The following is a 24,884-nucleotide window of genomic DNA, read 5'->3' as shown; positions in this document are numbered from 1 at the left end:
TCTTTCAAATTGTCTAACCCACCTACCTAACCATTAGAGAGCTAATCTTGAAAACAAAAGACTAAGCTTACCCGATGCACCTTTAAACACTGTTAAATTAGACCCCAAGCTGTTTAAGATAACCACAGATGACCACAAGATCAGCCATTTACACTCTGTATGCAAAAATGACTATGAGATGATTCATCATACAGCAAGACAATGATCCAAAACACACTGTCAAGTTCCAACACAACAAAAGGACTTCATCAGGGGGAAAAAGTGGAAGGTTTTAGACTGGTCAAGTGAGCAGCATTTCACTGAGCAGCATTTCACCTCCTGAAGAGGAGATTGAAGGGAGAATCCCCCCAACACAAACAACAACTGAAAGAAGCTGCAGTACAAGCCTGGAAAAGCAACACAAAAGAAGAATGCAGTAATTTGGTGATGTCAGCGGGTCACTGGCAAGTAAGGGATATGCAACCAAATATTAAGTGTTGTTTACTTTAAGACTATTTGTTCCATTAATTTTTTTACTGTTGCTGAACTAAAAATTGAGTGGTTTGCCCCAAAAGATGCCATGTTCTAAATTGATTAACACAGAACATTCAGTAAATGTTCACATCAAACATCTCTGTGACTTTAACCGTAGCATGGATGTTGGTAAAACTGCTGATCTCCTTGAATTTTCACACACAACGGTCTCTAGAATTTACACAGAAGAATAGTAACTCAAATAATCACTCAGCATGCACAAAACTTTGGATGGATGGATGGATGAATGGATATCACAGCACTGTTGAATGAATGCTTCTGATTGGTCATAAGGTGCTGAATCATTTCCCACTACCAATTGATAGGTTAAAATGATGATCCGCAACGTTAACATATCTAGAAACCTAAAAAGTACGAAAATAGATATATAGATATCAAATAAATACAAATTGCTTTAGTATAAGAGGAATAAAATATGACTGGGACATGCTGTTATAGGAAAATAATCAACTTCACAGTGCTAACAGTAACTCCACTTTGTGTTGGGCCACATCATAACAACTTATTTTCCTATACCAGCACACCCCATACGTTTTCATTCTTTACTTACAGTGCCCTCAACTAATATTGGCAACCCTTGGTAAATATGAGCAAAAGGGTGAAGCTCAACAACCTTTTGCCCACATCACTGCAATATTCCTTGGTCTTACCCACTGTTATAAATGACTAAGGGAATTTGGCCTATGTGTTACCTCATATTTATACCCCTGTGAAACAGGAAGTCATGGTTAAAAAATGTAAAATATCAATGGGAATATACTTCAAATATATTTTTCTCATATGAATTCATAGGGGGGTCAATAATCGTTATTAATTATATACATTGTTAATTACTTTTGTGATTTTTTTAAACAAAAGATTAAACAATAAAGACAATTTTTCCCAGCCTTCTTTGCTCATATTTTCCCAAGGGTGTCAATATTAGTGGAGGGCCCTGTAAATAATTGTAGCATGTTGGTGGCAAATTTTGTTTTGACTGAGTTTAAGTACTGTTACAGGAAGAGCAAATTGAGGCTAAATGTTGAATCTGGATAAAGGCGTCTGCCAAATGCCATAAATGAATAATGGTGAGCAGTCTGAATGTGTGATTACTCACAAAACCAGATAAAGCACGAGCTCTCTACTGACAGTCTGTAACAAAGAGGCCTAATGAAGCACACCCACTCAGAGCAGTCACAGAAACAAGAGTACCCCAAATTATCTTCAGTGTGAAGGAAGGAAGGAAGGAAGGAAGGAATAAAACAAACTCTGCAGTCTCCACACTCTCATCCTATATGTTCATCTAACCCAACATTTAAGGAAAAGGACAAATTCCACATAATTAGCAACGAGGTTTCATTCACTGTGATCCTATGTATCCTGTATACAAGAGACATTAACTGAATCCAACAGCAAGCAACAAAGACCGAGTTATTTATGCACTCAATTTTAGGCAAACACATTGAATTCCTGTTCAGTGGAGAAGTTCAAATTTCATAATTTAACACCATTTACTGACAGGACACTTTAATCTCTTTAACTGTATATCCTGCTGACTGCTCAATAAAAGCTAGGGTTGCCACCTGTCCCTTAAAATACGGAATCGTCCTGTATTTGAGAATTAAATAACGCCTCCCATTTTGAATCAATACAGGACAGAGGTTGTCCCGTATTTCCAAGTTGTCTTCAATGCAGCATCCCATGCAAATCATCCCACTCGCATTCTGTGAAGAAGTATCTTATTCTACCTCTGATTGGAGCGTTGGTTTGATTGGTTTGTTTAATACCCTTCAGGTTCAGGGCCAATCAGAGTCAGAGGAGGGCGGGTCTCTTTGCATAATGTTCATTTTTAAACAATGGTGGAGGCAGCTCCAGATACCACCCCCCATGTAAATGAATCACATCCCATTATGTTATGATTTGTTAATTAAGGTGTACAGTCAGACACAAAAGATTTAATTTAATAAGAGATAAGAGAGAGAGAGATTTAATACATATTTAATAATCAAAATGTAGTGCCTATGTGAAGAACATAAACAACTATGTGTTATGCTTAGCCAATCTAGAGAATTGCATCTTTCAATACTATAGAATTAACAATAGGCTATATAAAAACTGAATAAACAAATACATAAATAGATTTACTTACCAATAATAAAAATGGGTGTTTTACTTAAATTTAGAAATGTTTGTAGATAGGTTATTTATGTGGGGTTTCAGTGTTTGGATGGTGTTACTGCAGACAATATTTTAGCCAAAATCTGTGTTCATACCACCCTATATAATTACTCAAGTTCATTAGCAATTTCTCATCCTACTCCTCCCCTCTAGGTTAGAGCAGCTGAGTTAACGTAGGTGTACCACATGGTTAAACACAACCTCAGCTAGAACAGTGCTGACTGTGGAAACAAGCTCAACCAAAAGATTCTCATAACTCCAATGGCCAAAGACGTCCTTGCTCCAAAGGCAGTGGCTGATGTTGATGACGTCTTCACGTCAGGTAAACCCCCTCCCGTTCTCCATACAGACGGATGAGTCAAATAAAGGGAACAGGAAGATGTTTCCCCATGCTGTACAATATTTCAGGCCAGAAATGGGGATCTGCAACAAAATGCTTGATTTTGGATATTGTTAGATCAAGTTACAGCATATAGTGCAGACAATACTAATGTAAATGATGGAATCCACAACTCTGTCTTCATGAACCTATGGAAAAAGCAACGGAACTGGCATGCTCATATTGTGCACAACACAGTGAAGCATGCTCTCGACCAGCTCACTGTAGATGTGGAAAACATTGTTCTGAAGGTCTATGGCCCCTTCTCCACATCTGCCAAACAAAGGGAATCCCCCAAAGAGTTCTGAGAGTTTTGCGATGTGGAGTTCCGTGAGATTCTGCGACATGTTTCAACAAGGTGGCTGTCCAGCAATCCAGCCATCTCCCAGCTTATGCAGTCCTGGACTGCTCTCAGGTCTTATTTTCATAGCCTGAGGGGAAGAGTGTCCCAGAAAGATCAGAGCTTTGTTAAAGTTCAGTGAAGCCTCAACTGAGGAGGATGCTGATGATGTGTAAGTTTACCTCTCGTTCTCCAATAACATCCTCGACCTCTTTGAGGATGTTGTAAAGAAGCTGGAAAATGATTCAACCACCTGTGTTGAGTTATACTCCATTATGTCTACTGTCAAGCAAAAACTCACACAGAGAAGAGATGACCAGTTTTATGGCTACTTAACTAAAGTAGATCCCAGATGATGCAGACAGGGCAAGGACAGATTTCACATCATTTCCCAACTCAGCAATCGCATACATTGCATACACAACTGGTTGTTCTCTCTGCAACCTCTCTCTCTGCACCATGGCATGCTTTCCTTCAGCGGCACTGAAAGGATCACTAGTAAGCTCAACCTTATCCAAAAAGTCAACATGGATAAACTTTAAGATGAATGCACCACAGTAAATATAATTCTCAAGGGGCTCAGAGAAGGTGCAGAGGATGAATAGAAGTCCAAAGACATGGCTGCCAGGTGTAGCTGGCAAGTATCTGACCTGCCTAACATGCTGTCAATCATCAGCCACATCTTAAGCATCCACTGGTTATGTGGAAAGGATCTTTTCCAGAATGACCAACAAACGGAGTGACAGCAGGAACAGGCACTCTGTGGAGGCATACTACTAACTTCTGGTCCTCTGATGTTCATGGAAGATCAAAAGTCTCCTGCACTATATATCCCCCCCCCCCCCCCCAATAGAACCTTTTGAATATCAAATCATTTGTTAATTTATAGTTAATAAGTTATGGATCTGTTAATTTAAGTTAATAAGTTAATATGATATGGTTCACATCTCACAAGTTCTTCCAAAAACCTATGTTTGTGTTCTCAGTCACACTTTGTTGGTCTATGTTTATTATTGTCATAGCTGTATATTCAGCTATGACACCACTAGAGAAGTCTGTTGAGTTGTGATCAAGAGAGATTAATTGAGTGCATCTCTTCACACAGATTTCAGTAGCAGATAGCTTATTATAATGTCCATTAGTATCAATCTTAATACTTTCCAGAAAACATGTTTTAAGTTATGATTTACCACCACTAGCACGCCATCGGGCCTGCGGTTATCGTGGCCCCCGCTGTGGCAGGCGTCCCTTATTTTTCTGTATTGAAGGTGGCAACCCTAAAAAAAAAAAAAAAAGCTCTGCTATGAATCCCAATTGTACGACCACTGGTAATTTCAGATTGTATGGTAGAATAAGACAAGTACCTCTGAAGACCACACACGCACAAAAAATACTGCCACCTTGTGTATTTATACACAAGTCATTGTAAACACAAAACTGTGACCAGGGCTCCCCCTTTAGGTCACATAAGAACATGAGCCTCAGACTTTAAAGACGGTAGGTGAGAGTTCGGGGACAAACTTGCTTTCTTAGTTTTTCAATAAGTTCTAAATCAAAAGATAAAAAAAGTGTCAAAGATTCAAGCAATGCCAACTCTAATGCCCTACAGTACAATTCTATAACAATGATATTTTTATTATCCTTGTTTTACACCACTTTGTATTTCTGTTAAAATTAGAAGTTCGTATATCTCCTAGAGTATATATATATCATTCTCTATATAACCTAGGGTATATATCATTACTATTTTTTTTTAATTATTATTATTTTTAAACTTTTCTCACTTCAGTAAGAACTTCATCCTGGTCAGGTTGGAATGATTTCACTACCATCAGATTATCAAAATAAAATCATTTCACTTTAGTGCTATACAAGTCCTGTCTGTAATCCAGCCAATCTTATGTAATCTTATGTAAGACAGACAACAGCCAAAGTAAAACAGCAAAACACCACTACATAGTGCCAAAGGTTTCCAGACACTTTAGCAAGTATCTAGATAATGTCATTAAGAACATGTTTTCGTGTGCAAATGAGGCCACGAGGGGGGAGGGATGATGAGGGGAAAAGAAAGAAAAAGAAAAAAGTCTTCACCCTTGTGAAATCAATTAGCAACAATGCACATGGTTGAAATTCTCCATGGCTAAGACACAACAGATGATGAACTATTTATGAATATAATTTGTCCCAGCTGATGATTAGTATGATAATAAACAAAAGGTTATCCAATACCACATGCATCATTTAAGCACTTTGGGTTAAACTGCATCCAAATTGCTAACATAAACCTTTTTCTTAAAAAAAAAAAAAAGAAAAAAAAAAGAAAAAAAGAAAAAAAGAAAAAAAAGATGTCAATTATAATCACTTGCATAACCAAACGCATGAAAAAAAGAATAAATAAATAATCAAAGGCAAGACTCTGCTACTGATCAGTTTTCTGGATATCTTCCTCAAATGCATTGTTGAGCTATAGACTCGGCTTCACATTTCACAGATAATGTCCTCTGTCCTCTATGTCCTCGTTTCACACACCCCCACCAGCACCAAAACAGTCTCACGGTATCATTAAGCCTGATTTTGACAGCCTGTGGAGAGAAGGAGGGCTTTTACCTGAGTAACCAGGACACACACTCCAAATATGTGAGCTGCTGATAGTGGAGAACAAGATCTCGATCCCTAGGGGCTCCTTCTTACCTAACTCTCCATGGGTTACCTCAGCAACTACCGATGAACAGTCTGTACATGTGCAGATGCTCACGTGTGGCCCTTTCACCAGACACAGGGTCTGCACGTACGAATTCTATGGATCAGTCTCTGGGTTTAGTTTTATTCCCACACACTATGCCTCAAAGGTGTGCTCAAATTGCTCCTACAGCATTATCATTTCACAAACATATTTTTAACCTTAAAAAAAAAAACAACTGTAGCTGAAACCTATTCATATGTTTATGAACAAGCAAAAGAGTAGAATGAGTCAGGATAATAGTATGATTTCTCTGGTGAACTGTACGGCGTGCACACACACACTTTTGTTTTTATATATAGTAGCCATGGGTCCTCAAGCAGGACACTGCCAGAAGCTTGAGTCACTATGGATTCTTTTTGATATAAATAAATTTTATATAAATGAATAAATCTGAGCATACAGTCACTGACTTTTTCAATGTTTTCAAAACATCTTCAATTCATGGCAGCTCACTAAGGTGCAGTGTGAACCAAAAAGATTATTGAAAGAGTATTTCCACCTCAGCAGAACTTTGGTTCTTGACCACATTTGCATGTGAACATGGCTCCAACACTTTATTCATTCAGTATGGGTGTTAGGAGGATCACTGATCTTGAGAAATGTTATATACTGCTTCAATAAAAGCATCCATGCTGCAACCGTTCACTGAAATAATGAATCATTGATCATTGGGGAGCTGCGTGTTAATTTCCATTCCACGGCAAGACTATATTTAAAGCAGTACGTAACGTAATAAGCAATTATAATAAGGACATTACTAGGAAAAGAAATTGTGGATTTAGGATGGAAAATGTATGCATTAATATGTGCATATAGTTTATGTTTATAACTTATAACTTTATACTTAACTTATAACTTAATACTTTATAACTTATGTTTATAACTAAGATTATGATATACCATTCATAAGTATGAATATTAGATGATGTGTCTAAGCATACAAGCGATGTAATATTCTTAACTGTATTCAGAGATCATTGAGCTGGAGTAACCTACTCTAGGGACTTGCCTCGCTTACATTTTGGACCGTTTCCCCCTTGTTTAAGATACACTCAAATTCCAGACATTCCGCCAAATCTCTGTTTATCATAGGCATCCCAGAATTGTTCCCAGAGACTTGATCTGATTTTAATAACGGGAGGCCTGCTTTATCCGTTTTTGTTGATCTCAGGCAGCAACCCCCCTTTCCTCGGAAAATAGATTAGCTTTAATTAGCTTACAAATGTTAGATCCCAAGCATCTTTGTTCCAGCATCAACACACCACCATTGTATGCATTAAAGAATTAAGATAAACATATCAAATGTTTTGTCTATATTTATAAATTGGTATTCAAGCAAGCATCAAAATATATACCCCTTACAGTTTCCCGATTATTATTCGGTTAATCAACCTGAAGCATATTATTCAGCACTATGACTTATTCAGTATTGTCTAATTTCTAGACGAACAGGAAAGAAACGTAGTTACTGAATATGAGCATTTTGAAAAATTCCAAAATTCAGCAGATGGAAAGGTTCAGTTGCTTTGCAGAGACAAAGACTCACTGTAGCCAAGACTCAAGTCTGACTCCCAGCTGGGCCATGAGTCACCTCCAAAGTAGGACTGGCCAACAATGTTTTCTTTTCCCCTCATCACTGCTCAAATTGTTGTGTTATGTGGATATCCAGAGAGCATGACAACAATAATAATTACAAATAGCCTTTGTAGTACATGTAGATTCAGGAATCTGATGACCACCAGCTCCAGGGAGAAGAAGAGAAGCTGATTTAGAGGTTATATTCAATAAACAGCCATGATTGAAGTACCTGATTTTGCTACATTCAATAAATGAGATTCCCAAGAAACCAGATAACAATGCGGATTGTGTTTTATACAAATAAAAACGATGGTGGTCAAATTGTGGTCAATTGTGTTGCATTAGCCTTATCCTGAGGTAAACCAGTCTATCCATCCATCCATTTTCTGTACCGCTTATACTACACAGGGTCATGGGGGGCCGGGAGCCTATCCGTGGAGACTCGGGGGACACCCTGGACGGGGTGTCGATCAATCGCAGGGCACAATCGCACACACATTCACACACTACAGACAATTTAGAGATGCTAATCAGCATACAACGCATGTCTTTGGACTGGGGGAGGAAACCGGAGTACCCAGAGGAAACCCTCAAAACACAGGGAGAACATGCAAGCACAGTGCACGCAGGGTGGAGGCAGAAATCAAACCCCCAACCCCTCCTGTAAATCGAAGACCATTATCTAAAAAAAAGTGGTTAAATATGTAATTATATCCACAGTGATTACTAAACAAAGAGTATATTAAAGACAGAGCCCATATGTACATGACATTTATGCAGAAATGTATCTTGGGTCAGTCATTTTTGCATGTTTATTATAATCACAGCTTAAGTTACAACAATTTCCCCACTGACACAATTATACGTAGTGCAATAATTGAAGCATACACATTACATTTCACACAACAGTGGAGAGCATATTGGGTTATTTACTAGATCATGCTAGTAAACATTTCACAAGGATCACTATACTGAGGGAGAAAACATAACACAGAAGTAGACATGACAGATGAAACCTTTTCAAGAAACATTAGACCACTCAAACACAAAGTTAAACATACTGACCACAAAGGAATTACTTTTTCATGGCTTTTGATCCATTCCTTTTACATCTTTAGACTGCTTTACAGACAAAACAAGTTTACAAAACATGTTAAGGCAGAGAAGACATTTCTTTTTACTGTTTTAGACATCAGCCATAATATTCTTTATGATTTCATCAAAGTGCACAAGTGTGAGGAAAATACTTCAGTATTTATATCCAAAGAAATGGGTATATAGAATTATTAAAGCATACAGACAAGGATCTAAATGTGGTAACATAACATCCAACAATATTTAGAACAGGAAAAAGGAATGGAAAGAAAACCCCTCTGCATACTCCTTATATTCTGCATAACCTTTACTTTAAGGCCAAGCATAAACAAAAAAAGGTAGTCAATTACCAAGTCCCACTCTGTGAACAGACAAGATTAAGTTGTAAAAGATCCCTCGAAGCATGTACGGTTTCAGCAAGACACCAAAACTCATGCCAGCTCACATGGAAAATCCCTCCAACCTAAATTAAGTGGAGGAAGATACAACAGGAAGTTGGAGGTTGCAATCTTAAGCAAATGAGAGACAAATGTGTCACAGTGCAGTGCCCATGGCAAGGAGCAAGAGAAATAAGCAGCAAGTAAACTTAGTGACTTTAAATGATAGACTCGAAAGCAGGGCCAAGTTAAGTCTAATCTGTCCTGGTGTTATGATCTTTAATACAAATCCATCTGTAAAAGGTTTGCTCAAAGTTCAAGCCGGAAGAAGGTGGATAAGAGCTTGAGAAGAGAGCTCTCCACTAATTCAGATCCGGTCCAGGGGTGTTTTGGAGATCAGTCAAGGCCTGCTAAAATGCAAAACAGGTGGCCAGTAATCAAAGCTAGGCCAGATGCATTATATTGTGTGCGAGACCCAGACACGTAAGGGCTAAATTAGAGTCAGACCAAACCATGCACATATTCCATTTTGCCTCATTCACCTCCATGACTGACCTGACTCATTCTGACAAGAGTAGCGGGTTGTTGGAACAGGCGTGTCAAGTTTCACGGCATTCCTATTGTGGGAGTTTCTCTGCGTTTTTAGAAAGACTCTGGAGCAGCATCTTCTGAAAGTCGTCATCAGACAGCTCTGGGATCAGGAACTCCAATAGCACATCCCACACACAGTAAACCAGGTGCCTGTGCATAATGAGTCAGAGGTCAGAGGCACATCTGTGTACATGTTTCAAGCTCACCAAAAACACTTGCACTCAATTTAAAAGACATTCATATGCAGGTCACAGATTTATCCTGTTCTTCCTGCCCAGTATTTACTCTCCTGAACTATCCCAGAGCATGCAGTGTATAAGAACAAATAATTGATAGAAATGACATGCAGGTGCTAGCAATATATTTACTAGATGACCGTTATCAAAGAGTTTGTTTGTTTTCATTTAATTTTTGGTTCATATTAATAACACTGTATTCAAATATGTAAGGATGCAGACCACCTCCTGAAATGTGCTTTTAAAATTATAAATTATAATCAGTCAATTCAAGCAAAATGGGTCTGTTTAAATTAACTAACCGGATTTAATTTGTTAACACACAGTCATACTGATCTTAGAAATCCTCTTTTGACTGAATGGGCACAAATTACCAGACACACACTACAAATATCATAAGAAGCCTTATCAGAAGAGTGGAGGCTATTATAGCCACAAAGGGGGAGGGGTAGGGGGCAGTTTACTCCATATTAATATCCATGGTTTTGGAATGGGAGGTCCAACAAGCTCATATATATTAGGTATGATGGTCAGGTGTCCACATACTTTTGTATATAGAGTGCCAGACTTTTGGATGTCAGAAACTAGAGGTGAACATGGTACCCACACACACACTAACTTGGCTAATGTTAATGAAGACCATATATATATATAGTTTTAATATATAGTTTTGATTGTTATGTTCTACTGAAAATAAACCTCCAAGAACATGTCAATTCCAAGTGAGATTCAGACACTGAAGCCCCACTTGTGCTGCTGTGACTACTGCAAGATAGTTCAGCAGCAGTAGCAGTAAGCCAGCTGGTCAGCTAATTCGCTAAAATTAGTAATATTCGTGTTTTCAGAATGATAGCAGGGCATGGAGACATTTCCAAATTGCATGCATATATTCATAGATCTGGGTATATTTTAGTAAGGGGAAAGATGTTCTTGTCTACTCAATATTATTTCAATACTGGCCAGTATAACACTGAAATATACAAACATCATAAATCCTGTCTTAAAAGATACACGCCAAGCAAACTATAAATTATTGAAATTATTTTCTGTGAGCATTTCGAGCAATTTTACATCATTTTTCTGTGGGTGTGTTAGGATTCATAGCACTGGGTGGGTCAAATAAAAGCAGGGTTTCACCAGTTTCTTTTAATACATTATTAAACCGTATCTTTCCTCATCACTGGAGTGATCCCCTCAAAATCTATATTTTTCATCTAAAAACATAAATAGAAGTGTCTTCACACACACACACAAAAAGAAAAAGATCTGAAGTACATAACTAGACCAAGGTTAAACAGATAACACTACATGCTCACTAATGGTAAGATGCTAAAAGGTACAGAAGATGTAGCATTCAGGCAACAGCAAGGGAAGGTACAGTTTAGTACACATTTTCTCAAAGGCATCACAATCGCGTTATGTTGCAACATATTCACAATATGCTATTTTTGTCTGTACTGTGCAGCCCTAGTTCCTTGGGCTTTAAAACATACTCAGTTTCTTATTCAACACAGATTGTTTTAATGGGTTTAAATGAAATGTCTCAGGGTAAAATTTAATTGGCTTTTGTAAGAGTTTGTGCCTGTTGCATAATAACACTGCACTGCTTGTGTGTATGATGCATTGTAATACAATGCAGTATTAATTGTGTGTGTGCGTGTGTGTGTGTGTGTGTGCGCGCGCATATCCGTGTACCCATAGACCGACCTGTTTATGGTAGAATCTTGGAGAGAGTCGAGAACGACCTGCCAGGAATGCTTGTACTTCTCTGAGCCCAGCATATCCGAAACAAGATCTGTAAACATATGGGATAGCATGGTTACCCAGGCACAAAACACCCATACACACACCCCCACACATCACAAATTAAGAAGCGAGAATAAAAAAGCATTGAAGAAGAGCACTAAGGAAAGTAGACAGTTTTAATGACAAAGTTATTGCATATTAACCAAAACATTTAACTGGAATTTTACTGTGATTTATACAGAGAGGAAGTGGAGGCAGGAAAGCGACTCTACCAGGAAGCAAATTCATCAAACACTGCAGTGACTGCTGTTTGGTGTCATCTCTTTGCTGGTGGGTTCGCTGAGGTCGGGGATGAGCAGGCAGATTTCCCCCAGGCCACACAGCCTGCTGCAGCACCCGCAAATAAGTCACCCAGTACTGCATACACGTCAGATTAGCCACTCCGACCTCCAGCCACCTACATATACAGAAAGTCAAAACTTTATGTTAAACCAAACATTCTGTTACAAACATCTGGAATAGTGCCTGAAGGTCAGGATCATGGTTTGACCTTGGTGTGGCTCTCTCATCACAAATATATTATATTTATAGGGAATGTATATTATAGGAAAGTAAAAACACAAAATCAGATATCTGATTGGGAATACAGCATAGAAAGCCATGCAAAGTGCATGCACACATCGGTGGTGTAATTAATTGCCATAGAAGAGGTTAAAGCATTGAAGAAAGACTCTTGTGCAGCAGAGGTGTAGCAAGTGTGGGGTCGGGTTTCTAAATGTTTATTCCTGGATGGTTAACTGTGGAGGCGGGGGCATGGTCGAGCGCCGGTTTGTGAATGGCGGGTGGAGTCGAGAGAGTGAGTGGTAAGGATGAGGCTGCACCTGTGGGTGAAGACCCACGAGAGAAAGAGAGAGAGAGAGAGAGAGAGAGAGAGAGAGAGAGAGAGAGAGATGAGCTGGACAAAACTGTACTGTGTATTTTTGCAAGCACTGAAAAGCAATAGAAATAAAAAGAGTAAAATAAAGAGCACTTTTGAGTTGTCCCAAGCCTGCCTCCCATTTCCTCCTTTCCAGCTGAAAACAAGGGATGTCACACTGGTGCCGAAACCCAGGAAAATTGAAGATCATCATCATCAACGAGTCCTCACCACTTTCTGAGATCTGAGAAAACCCTCGATGCACACTGACCAGGAGCACCGCTTCCAGTCACTTCTCTAGGCCAAGACAGAGGATCGTCAGGTGCTGGTGCAGCAGCCGCCGCAGCCATGCCTCATATCATGCTCCTCTAAGACGGGACTGTAGGATGGCCCAAGAAGACACGAAGACACCAGCCCCCTGACTGATCTAACTAAAAAGGGAGTTTGACAATTTGGCAACAAGTGTTTAACAATTGTTCAATCTAACAAGGCACACCTGGGAAATAATAAATACCTGTCAGTCACGCGTTCCAATATTTCTGATCACTTGGAAAAATGGCTGGGTTCAAACAAAAGGTCCCATGTTCTAAGTTGTTTAACAAATCTCAGTGCAAATCTCAGAAAATGAAAAGCTGAAATTCTGATCCATCGTCTCATCTTTTCTCAAATCCAAACGTCTTCAGTGTGAAGCAAAAACTAAAGAATGGGCCTTGCCGTTTCAATACTTTTGGAGGGGACTGTAAGAGAATTTCTTTAGAAACGTGCGTTATTATACACAAGTCTAAGGTTGTGTGGTAGTTGGTGTACAGTGTCAAGTCCAGCAAAATATCTAGAGTGTTGGAACAGAGACTAATGGGGATCAACAGTAGCACATTTTATTCCACTAACTGCATTAGTGCTGTTTATAAACTGCAGCTCATTTTGACTGGAACAATCTCAGAAAGGGGACACAAGCCATTAGCAGGGAGCCCATTTCTCAAGAGCAGTGGAAAAAGTGTTAGTAAAGGCAGAAATGAGCCGAAAAATGCCATTTTAAAGGTTAATGGCAGCCTTGATTCACTGTGACACTACAAAAACATAAACATGTATATAAGTATATTCCATATGGACTGCCTAATTGGTATTTGGATTTCAACTGGAAATAATGATACTGTTGGAGTAGTCAAGTCAGTGGGTACTGGCAGTCGAATGAAGACGTAATTCAGAGCAGGAGAGACAGCAAATTCATTCTCTCGACACTGGAGACAGAGACAAATGCTACACATTAACAGCAGAGTCCACACACCTCCATATCATTTCTAATTAGTCAATTACTACATTTACGCGTAACTGTATGCCACAATACCCATACCAAGAGAGGTAGTGCTGTGTAGAGTATCTGAGGTATAGCAAAGAACCTGCTCATTCCTTTTCTCCCTTACATTCTCTTTACAGACAGTAAGCTGCATTATTGTAAATAACATTAATTTTTACTGGCATCACCTGATGTATAAGCACTTTTCTGACACTCTTCAAATAAAGCTGCAATATAGGTCTGAAATGAAGCGCAAATGTAGTCAAACTATTCAACTTTATTGAGGTAATCATAGGACACGGGGTGGCTGATGTGGCCAAATGTATCCCTAATAAAAAATTTTAAAAAAAAAGTGAACATGATTTGAATTTGAACATGATTCACATTGACCTATGAGATCACTCTTATTTACAATAGGTGGTAAGTTAGAGTATGCAGCATTTAATTATATACACTGTGACAAGAGAACACACAAATAATCTAGCACTGTTTATCAACGCTAAAGAGACTTATTATAATTTTCAATCACATCAATAAATCCGTAATCTGACTAAAACTACTGCTGCATTTAAGGAATACATCGACAGATTTCCTACTTCACAGAAACAAAAGACAAAAGTTAGTTTTTACAAAAATAGAAAATGCTTTTTTTTTTCTTTCCATAATGCACTGAAGTAGAGATGCACTGATGTATCGGCCAATAAAGGCTATTTTTCCCGCTATGGGCCATCAGCCGATAGTTTAAAAACATCCGATGTTCAGGGCCGATTATATCCGGTCAATCAAAAAGAGGGCGAGAAAACACATGGATTTCGAGCTGTGTGTAAAGATGATGTCTCTTGTGTGGAATGATGACAAAACTGCAGTTTGTAATCTCTGTAATCTCTGCATCACTAAAAGCTTACACCGGACGCTGCAGCAGCGAAGCAGGAGTTTCAGCGTCGAGTCTAATCCCCCCCCCGAACTGCTCGAGCTGAATTAAAGCGGCAGTACACCGTTCAAAGATTTAAATGAAGATGAGTGACAAAAAAGTATATTTTTATATATATATATATATATATATATATATATATATATATATATATATATATATATATATATAGTTGTAGAGTAGTACATTTCATTTACAGTGAATGTTAATATATATATATAAAAAAGTTGATATTATATATTACCAGTTGTCAGATGTCAGTGATGAAGTAGAAATGCTTTTGTTTGTGGTGAGTGAATGTGAGACTAACAGGAGGTTTTATAGAATTCAGTCAATGTTAATATGAATTAATAACATTCAATAAGTTAATAAGTCTTACTTTAATCTTCAGAATTTAGTTCATGTGTTAATGTTAATTAGAGTAATGTGTTGTGTTTATGAGACGTTACTGTGAAACAAATTGTTGAAATGGAGAGAATAAAGTTTTTATTTGCATTTCTTTCAGAATTGTGGAATTAATTATTATTCATTTAAAAGAAGGCATAAAAGGCAGAACTATCTGTCTCTGTATCGGCCGATATCACTCTGAATAATCGGTTATCGGTATCGGCTGAGAAATTTAGCGTAGGTGCATCTCTACACGAAAGGTTTGAGTATCAGGTTTGCATGTGGATATGGACTAACCAAATAAAAACGAAAGTGAAAAATATATTTAAACTCAACTGCTCACAAACCATATCCGATAGTGGTTTGAGATGTAATTTAGCTATTTTATGCAAATGTAAATGCATCAATCTCCTCAAGCCACATGTGAAAAACACAAAACACATGAAAAACAGATGAAAAACAGATGTAAATGAGCTCTAGAAAAATCATTGAAAGTCATTTAATTTGAACCGTTGATTAACACTTGAGAACGGGAGCAACACAGTAGGTCACATTTAGCAGAAATATCAATTTTGCCTGTTAGACACCAGTAAAAACATCCATCGTTCAATTCACACAACCAGAAAATGTCCGAATAAAAAATGATGACGAGACTCATGCAACAAACTAGCTATAGTTTTAGGTCAGCATTTTCTTTCTCGTAAAAATGCTTCCCACTTTTTTTTTCAAATTTAAGCTATGCAACACAACTCGCTTTACTCAGATTTAATCTTGATATATTTACAAGACGAGAATGATTAATTTGGTGCTCTGGCTCGGTGGAGGAGTCTCCTGCAGGTGTTTTCACAAACTAATTACTCCTTGTCCAAATACACAGAATAACGTGACTGATTCAGTCTCGATGTTCTTACCAAATGGAACATGGAGATCTGTCGGCGTAGCCAAGTCCTAATTCATCTTATGGAATAATCAACCGCTGAAAAGAGTCTGGGTTATGAGCGAGTCTTTAAATAAACCATTACATACTAGAGACTGTTGTAATACCCAGGGTAGTGTTGAAATAAACAAAGCATCTTTCCGAACTTCTGGTTTATCTCAAACACATTCATTTCCATCACCAGAGAATTTGCATAAATATTCCATCTCCAAGGCTGAGGGTAAGGCTTGGTCGAGGAGACCTTGATACGGATAGTCTTGTTTGTGAAAAATTTGTTCTGACATAAAATAAAGACAAACCAGCACTTATTTACAAACACTAACATGTACAGCAACATCTGTGTGCATGTGTCTCCAGATGGAACTAATATCAGTCCTCAGCAAAGATCGAGGAGAAGGAGGAGAAGGAGGAGAAGAGAGAGAGAAAAAAAAAAATACCTGAGGTAGATCAGTTGGGATTCTTTTTTTTTTTTTCCCACAAACCAGGTTCAGTTTATCAGAAGACAGTACATGAGAGAATGTGTGGTATTGATGTTTATTACACCACCTTAAAAAAGGAGACAAAATTGAATCTTTAAATAGCAGACTTTCAAAACAGTTCATCAGGTTACATTACATAAGAGATGTTTCAGATGTAACTTCTGAAATAAGTGCTGAGGCTGCAGTCAAGCATTTTATTCTGACTGGCATGAAAATGTGGGTTTCTACACTTTCCGATGATTTTCCATGACATAAAGCAAAGCTTTTTTAAAATGAGCAAACGCCGTTCATTAGAACAATGCAGCTCTTCATGTTTAGATGTGTGATAACACAAATGTCCAGGTTTAAAATTGCTTGAAAGGATGGGAAGGGTTATTCTCTTACTGGCATCTGCACTATGTGGCAAAAATTTTGTGGACATCTGACCATCACACCCATATGTGGGCCTTTAAGCACACAATGGTATCTTTGTGTAGCCCAAACAAGTTCCTCCATGACAATATGCTTGTTCACAAAGTGAGATTTATAATGACATGAGTGGCCTACACAGAGCCCTGACCCCTACTCCACTGAACATCTTTGGGATGAACTGGAACGCCAACTGAACCTCAGGCCTCCTGGCCCAACATCAGTGCCTGACCTCACTAATGCTCTTGTAGCTGAATGGGCAAATCCCCACAACTACGCTCCAAAATCTAGTGACACTGCAAGACCCATAACGGCCAATTTCCCTTTCAGATTTACTTTAGAACAAAATATGATACCTGGGAATGGTTTACTCTGTGCTTTGATTCATCTGACCCCGCACACACAGTGCAATGAAGCACCCTACTGTCATAATCAAAATATTCTCAGTTTACATGCCCAAATACCTGAACTTCTTGCTGCACATCTGTAAAAAATAAGACGGCCTCCAGAGCTCTACCATTCGCATCATTGGATGGCGTCTATATGACAGATGCTCCTAATTAACTGCGTGCTTTTTCATGAAAGCGCCTTTAGGGTCAGGAGTGATCAAGCATGAAAACAGCACAGGCCAGTGAAAGTCTAACAAAGCCAAAGACCCAGGGTGGCAGATAACTGGGAGAAAGAGACAGCAGGAATCTGAGTACAATTGCCCAGATCCTTTTGGTTCCTGACCAGGCCGAAGGAGGCTTTCAATCAGCAGGCTTTTCCCAAGCCCTTGCCTGGGTCTATGGTAATTAAAGACTCAGTAGAGGCTAATACTGGGGCGGGGAGAAATAATTGCATGGCAGACTGAACTAGGTCCATTGTGGGTGGTAACTTTTCCTCAGCATGGGGTTAGGTCTTTAATATGTTAATATAAGACAGAGGAGAAGCATTATGAATTCCCTTTTAAAAGAGAATATTGCCATGGCTGTCCAACAACTAGACCCCAGGAGACTCTGACCTATGGCAAACTGACCTATTATCAAATTAAGAGAGCACATTGAACATCTATGTGAAGCATCTATAGTGAATATAAAAACCCTAAAAATGGCAAGTTTTTGTGAAAAAATTTAAACTAATATAAATCATGTCAGAACATTTTCAACCCTCAATATGAAATTACAACATATAAAAAATTCAGTGGGAAAAACAAATCAGAAACATTTTAGGGGGAAATAGGAAACTCAGCACCACTCAGTCTTTTTGGGTAAGAGTCTATCGTGTAAGAGACATCTTAACTGGGCAATATTTTTCTACTCTTTCTGGCAAAAACATTCTAGATCAATACAATTGTGAGGGCATCTCCTGCACACAGCCCGCTTCAGGTCACCCCACAGATTTTTATAGTTGGATTCAGGTTTGGACTCTGGCTAGGTCATTCGAAATCATTGATCTTTTGTTTACGATATTCCGTTGTTGATTTGGATGTATGCTTTTGAGCATGAGCTTGAATGTAATTGGTTCCTTCTGAACACAGCCACATCCCCAGTTATAAAACGTTATTGTAACCTTTTAAATTTTCCTGTTTTTCCATTTAATTTTTATACATTGTAATTTCATATTGAGGGTGGGAAAAATTCAGACATGGATTATCTTAGTTTAAATGTTTGCCATCACAAAAACGGGTGAGTGTATTTTTTTATATCTACGGCAACTATATATATATATTCTAAATCTAGCGCTACTGTTACAAAAGACTACATAAAAAAAGGAAGCATACATAGTCTCTCTCTCTCTCATCTATCTTTTATCACATTAATCTACATTGGACATATTTGCATCCACCACCATGCCACCCAAGTCCCACACGATGGAGGTCTATTTTCAGAAAACTGTTAGACCTTTAGATTTAAAAGCAACTAAGCAGGATGTTTGACTGCAAACAGTGGATATCTGTACCCAATCATTCATCTGATCTGTTTGTCATTCAGTCCCAAAAAATTATGCTAATTCCACAGCTACCTTTTCAGAACCATCTTAGACTTGTAATGTTAAATATACCCACCAGCAGGCAGTATTGAGACATTTTGCTTTCAGAAGTACAAAAGTCTTTTACTATTCAGACTAGGCCTGGACAATAATTCAGTATCAATATATATCGCGATATAAATTTTTTCAATTACGGTGATATGATTTTTAAACACATTTCCAATATTTCGATATACATTAAAACATTTGTCACTGAATGACGTTCAGGGCGCAGGAGTCAGTTCGTTGTATTCAAGCCGAGGAGAATGAGCAGAACACAATTAGCTACGTGCGTGATGACGTAAACCACAGGCACACAGCCAGTGCTCGGCAGTGTTAAGCTAAGCACCAACACGGCAAGTTTTAGCTATAAAATGAGTACCCCTGAACGCAATACAAATGCGTCTGAGCGAGCTTCCACAAGTGAAGAGAAAGCAGACGAAATAGTCGATAAGAGAGGAAAGACTAATTCAGTGGTATGGGAGTGGTTTGGCTATCTAAGCTCTGACAAACTTCAGGTTTCAGTGCGCTGCAAAATGTGTCGGAGAGTGGTGCCGACTAGCAGCGGGAACACATCAAATCTGTTCCACCATCTGAAGCAGTTCCACCCGATAGAATATTCTGAGAGTCAGAAGATGAGGCATCATAAAGGTTTCAGCCAACCTGTCTCTGAAATATCACCGCGACCCACATCCCCATCACCAGTTGTGTCAAAAGAGAAACCGATGCAGCAAACGCGGATCGCTGCATGCATGCCTCAGGATAAACAGTCTAAACGATATAAAGACATTACTAAGGCTGTCACAAACTTTTTGGCTAAGGACATGATGCCGTTTAGTATGGTAGAAAATGTGGGCTTCAGGAAAACGATGTCCGTCATCGACCCCAGATACGAGCTCCCTGGCCGGAAATATTTTTCCCGCACAGCTATACCTACACTTTACGGTGAAGTTAGGGAAAGGGTGCAGGAGCAACTGAAGTCAGGGTCATATTTTGCGACCACAGCTGACCTGTGGTCAAGCCGAACCTCGGAACCATACTTGAGCCTGACGGTCCACTTTATTGACCAAGATTGGAAGCTTGTCAGCTTATGCCTCCAGACGGTTTACTTTCCCGAGGATCACACGGGCGAAGCAATTCCAGCCGGACTTACGGACGCACTCACCTCCTGGGGACTCAGCAAGGAGCGCCAGGTCTGCATCACCACAGATAGCGGGACCAATATCATCAAAGCCGCTGAGTTGAACAGATGGAGAAGGCTACATTGCTTCGGGCACCGACTGAACTCCGCTATTGGCAAGTTATACACAGTTAATATACATTTGAGTATTATGTTAAGTTATTTTGCTTATGGCATGAGGATATATTACTACAATCATTGCAGTAACAAATAGGCGATATGCTTAACACAAAATAGGCCTAACCTAAATGTAGCTCATCAGTGCTTGTATGTTTTTGATAGCTACTTTTATATTCTTTATATTTGTTTATAGTATGTTTATATTCACACAATTTTATGCTTGCTATGTGGTTGTTGCATGCCATGTCATAAGAAGTTCACTGAGCATGTGTTATAATGTGCATTTGATTTGATAATTAAAACACCTGGAGTTGAGGTGCTCCGTGTTGTGTAGGCTAGGATTTCATGTGATTTCATTCCCCCAGTTTAAGTGACTGAATAGGCTATTCATTTATTCTTTAATTAAGACATACATATTTGTATGGATTTATACATACAGCAGTTATATTAATAAGATTCAAAGGTGTTTTACTGGCATGGAAACAGATGTTTACTTTGCCAAATCAGGTGTGAAATAAAAACAACAAAATGTACATAAGCAGAAGAATTGTGATTTTGCTGTAAGAATAATATAAATAAATCAAATTTTGTAGTTAAAATACAAATGAGAACTATATATTGCAATATTTTTTTCTCTCTCTGTGTACAGAGAAAGTTCACCAAGACAAGCGAGTGGACAGAGCAGTTGGGGTCTGTAAAAAGGTGGTGGCTGCCTTCTCCTACTCCTGGAAGAAGAAACGGGACCTTGCAGCTGCTCAGGAGGAGTATCACTTACCACAGCACAAGCTCATCGGTGAAACCCCAACAAGATGGGGCTCCCATCAACAAATGGTGAGGCGGGTTCTGGAGCAGAAAAGGGCCATCACAGAGGTCCTCTCAAAAGACAAGAAGACCAGGTCGCTGGTTCCTACTTGGCAAGATGTGGACGTTTTAGAGTCTATAGATGCAGCTCTAAGCCCGCTCCTTGAATTCACCGATGCCTTGTCCGGTGAGTCCTATGTCAGTGTGTCATTCCTAAAACCAGTGATGCATCTCTTCAACACTTCCATCTTGAAGGATGGCAGAGGATGACACAGACCTCACCAGGACCATAAAGACAACAGTGATGGGATACCTGAAAGAAAAGTATGATGACCCAGCCACAGATGATCTACTTGACATGGCATGCCTCGTTGACCCAAGATTCAAGCTTCAGTAAACTCAGGAGGAGAAGAGAGAATACAGCAAAGAGAAAGCTGTGTTGGAGATGCTGAAGGGAGAGAGAGCTGTTGTGGTAAGGGAAGAGGAGTCCAGAGAAGAAGCCATGGGAGATGCTTCTGCAGCAGTGACACCAGCCAAGAAAACAAAGCGGTCTCTGGCTAGCTTTTTTTCAAACAGGTCCATCAGTACCAACACAGAAGGCTTGAGTGTACAGCAGGCAGTTGAGAGGGAGCTCAGCAACTACCATCTGTCTCCAGATGCTGACAATGACTCAAATCCTCTGGATTGGTGGAAAGTCTCTCATAAGAACTTCCCCAGAGTAAGCCAACTGGCAAAACATTACTTGTGTATTCAAGCCACAAGCTCCCCCTCTGAGAGGGTTTTTAGTACGGGTGGCAATATTGTCACATGTAAAAGGGCATCTTTAAAGCCAGATAATGTAGACCAGCTTGTATTTCTTGCCAGAAACCTCTAGAGCCTGTCATAGGGTGTCATCAACCCCCAACAATGTCCCTGCCCCAGCAACATGTGTAGTTGTTATTGCTCACACTTTCTGTTTTCTTCAGCAACTCTGAGCATTTTTCATATTTTTTTTTTTATCCTGGCTGAAGCACTTTAATTTCAGTCTATAAGAATAAAATAATCAGCCTATGTTGTAGTTTAAAGTGAAAGATATTAATATTGACAAAGGTGAGAGTTTTATGTTTATTTGACGGTGATTTCACATTTCTTGTTTGTATGAAGGTTAAATTCAAATAAAAGGTGAACGTTCATTTATTTGTGCCATTTTTATTTCTAAATTATTATATAGTTTTATAGGAGGAGAAGTTTACAGAAGTTTGAAGGTACAGACATCTGTTGTGGGCGTCCTTGGCAGTTTTTCTGAGGATTTATATTGTTCATATCGATATCGGAATTATATCGTATCGACTGAAATTAAGAAATATATTGTGATATACATGTTGGCCATATGGTCCAGCCCTAATTCAGACTTAAAATGGAACATCAGGAATTAGATATAAATTAATGTAACGGATTAAAAACATACATAGATTCAACCGTGGAATATGGCATGTCACCTGAAGTACATATTTATTTATCTACATATTTATAGAACCTCACATGTGCTCTACTCTGGGTTTGCTGTGTCTCCTCAGCATCTCTCCTCCATATTAGAAGACAACAAAAATAATCCTAGATCCGTATTTGTTACAGTAGCAAAATTAACTAGTAATAAGACCATTGGAGACCACTGGACCAATACCAAAAGTATGTAGTTAATTACAGTTACACACACACACACACACACACACACACACTACAGCACTTGTCTAGACACTCAAAGTGCTCTTAGAAGTCCTTTAAAGTAGAAACTAATTTTTCCATGACAATTGAAGAAAAACAGAAAACTGATCGCTAGCTGTGTAGAGAACAATAATAATAAAAATAATAATAATGAGAAGAATAATGAGCCTTGGGCACCCATGACCCTGTCCCCTGTTCACTGGTTGTCCTTCCTTGGACCACTTTTGGTAGGTACCAACCACTGCAAACCAGGAACACCCCACGAGACCTGCCGTTTTGGAGACGCTCTGACCAATCGTTTAGCCATCACAATTTGTACCCTTGCAAAGTCGCCCGATTCCTTACGCTTGCCCATTTTTCCTGCTTCCAACTAAGGATGTCATGATATCAAAAATATAGTAGTCAGTACCGATACCACCCAAAGTACATGATACTCAATACCAAAGTCGATACCATGGTGTGGTATAAAAATAAAATAAAAAAAATTAAATTAAAAACTCTCCTGGAGGACATCCTCCTCTGGCCTATACTGGCAAAAAGAGAGAGAGAGAGAGAGAGAGAGAGAGAGAGAGAGAGAGAGCGAGAGAGGGATATTTTAGTTATCAAACACTGTCTGACAATGAGTGGAGGCTACAGTGGAGGTGCACCCCTAAGCGTGCATGCACACACACACACACACACACACACACACACCCCTTATACTCTGAATGCAAGCATTAGTTTAAATTCACTGATATGGTGGAAGGCCAAAAAGATTTATTAAAAGCATGAACATTTGAATAATTATTAGTGACATTAGGCTACATTTAGCTGACAGGACACGGGCTGAATGGCGATGCATGGTGGTCCATTAGGAGGTAGTTTATAACACTGCAATGCGTTAGCGTCGTTAACAAATAACAGGCTATCGCAAACATTACATGGAGCATAATGTTAGCTGGTTTCACGGCCACAATACAGCTGCCTCAAACAGACATAAAATAGGACCGTCTTACAGGTGCTTCGCCAAATTCCAGGTGTTTCCTCGCTTTGTTTGAAATTAACGATAGCATCGATTGCACACCGACTTCAGAGCATCAATTAAATGTTTGTTGTCATCCTCCTCGAATGCGAAGCGAAGTACCATCTTTCCTCTCAACGAGTCGGGGTGGTACTAAACTCGTCGCCATCTTCTGTAGTTTTTCCCGTGTGCTACCAATTGTTGTTCTTCTTCTTCACCACTTGTGGACCGTCTAAAACACTTGTGCGTATTTGCTGCCCCCGTTAGGTCCGGAAAAATTGCAACCTCAGTACCTCCATTAGAATCAGTACCAACGCTACTCCAGAAAAACAAGTACTGTCACGTATTAAGAATGTTGGTACCGACTTGATACCGAAGTATTGGTTCTCGTGACATCCCTACTTCCAACACATCAAATTCAAGAACTGACTGTTCACTTAATATATCCCACCCCTTGCCAGATGTCATTTTAATGAGATAATGTTATTCACGTCACCTATCAGTGGTTTTAATGTTATGGCTGGGGTGTATGTTATCGCAGATCTGTTGATAGACATCAAGTCAAAAAAGTAGATCTGGTGTACAACGTTTCATCAGTGTAAATCAGTTGTTATGGATACAGTACATCAACGCTATACCTGGTGTCCAAATCAACAGTGACAATTCTTCATGAGACCTCCTTTCCTACTAAAAACGGTCAGTAATATGTCTGAATTCATCATAATATCATAATCTTAATACTTATCTAGCTTTTTAAAGCTTCTCTTTAGGGAAAGACATGAAGAAAAAAAAATTAAAACCCAACTCAATTCAAAAGACCACATACTTTTTTTTATGATTAATAGTAAATTGGCAACATAACAGAAAAAGGCACATAAGCTACACTTTCACTCTCATCAAGAAATTCATTCAGTAACTATAACATTAAGTCTACACATGCC

The 24,884-nt window shown here is 38.9% G+C and overlaps 1 protein-coding gene across 2 annotated transcripts in view; it reads right to left on the bottom strand.

Annotated features, from left to right (window-relative positions):
- Nucleotides 1-6,731: 6,731 nt before the first annotated feature.
- Nucleotides 6,732-24,884, bottom strand: part of snx19b (sorting nexin 19b) — a 36,803-nt gene continuing 18,650 nt past the window's right edge. Inside the window, exons 10-13 of one of the 2 annotated variants that reach the window (XR_008388259.1) lie at nucleotides 12,049-12,233; nucleotides 11,738-11,825; nucleotides 9,759-9,944; nucleotides 6,732-9,289 (exon numbers count right to left, since the gene is read on the bottom strand). Coding sequence is in view for 1 of the 2 variants with exons in the window: in XM_053646923.1 (XP_053502898.1) it covers nucleotides 9,821-9,944; nucleotides 11,738-11,825; nucleotides 12,049-12,233 (397 nt within the window). In the remaining variant the exon portion in view is untranslated. Of the gene's footprint in view, nucleotides 9,945-11,737; nucleotides 11,826-12,048; nucleotides 12,234-24,884 lie in introns of both variants that reach the window. The other variant, XM_053646923.1, reaches the window with a different exon arrangement.

Source organism: Ictalurus furcatus, chromosome 17 (assembly GCF_023375685.1).
Source record: "Ictalurus furcatus strain D&B chromosome 17, Billie_1.0, whole genome shotgun sequence".
NCBI lineage: Eukaryota > Metazoa > Chordata > Actinopteri > Siluriformes > Ictaluridae > Ictalurus > Ictalurus furcatus.
Note: the sequence above shows the minus strand (reverse complement) of the source record. Positions and strands in the feature narration are given on the sequence as shown.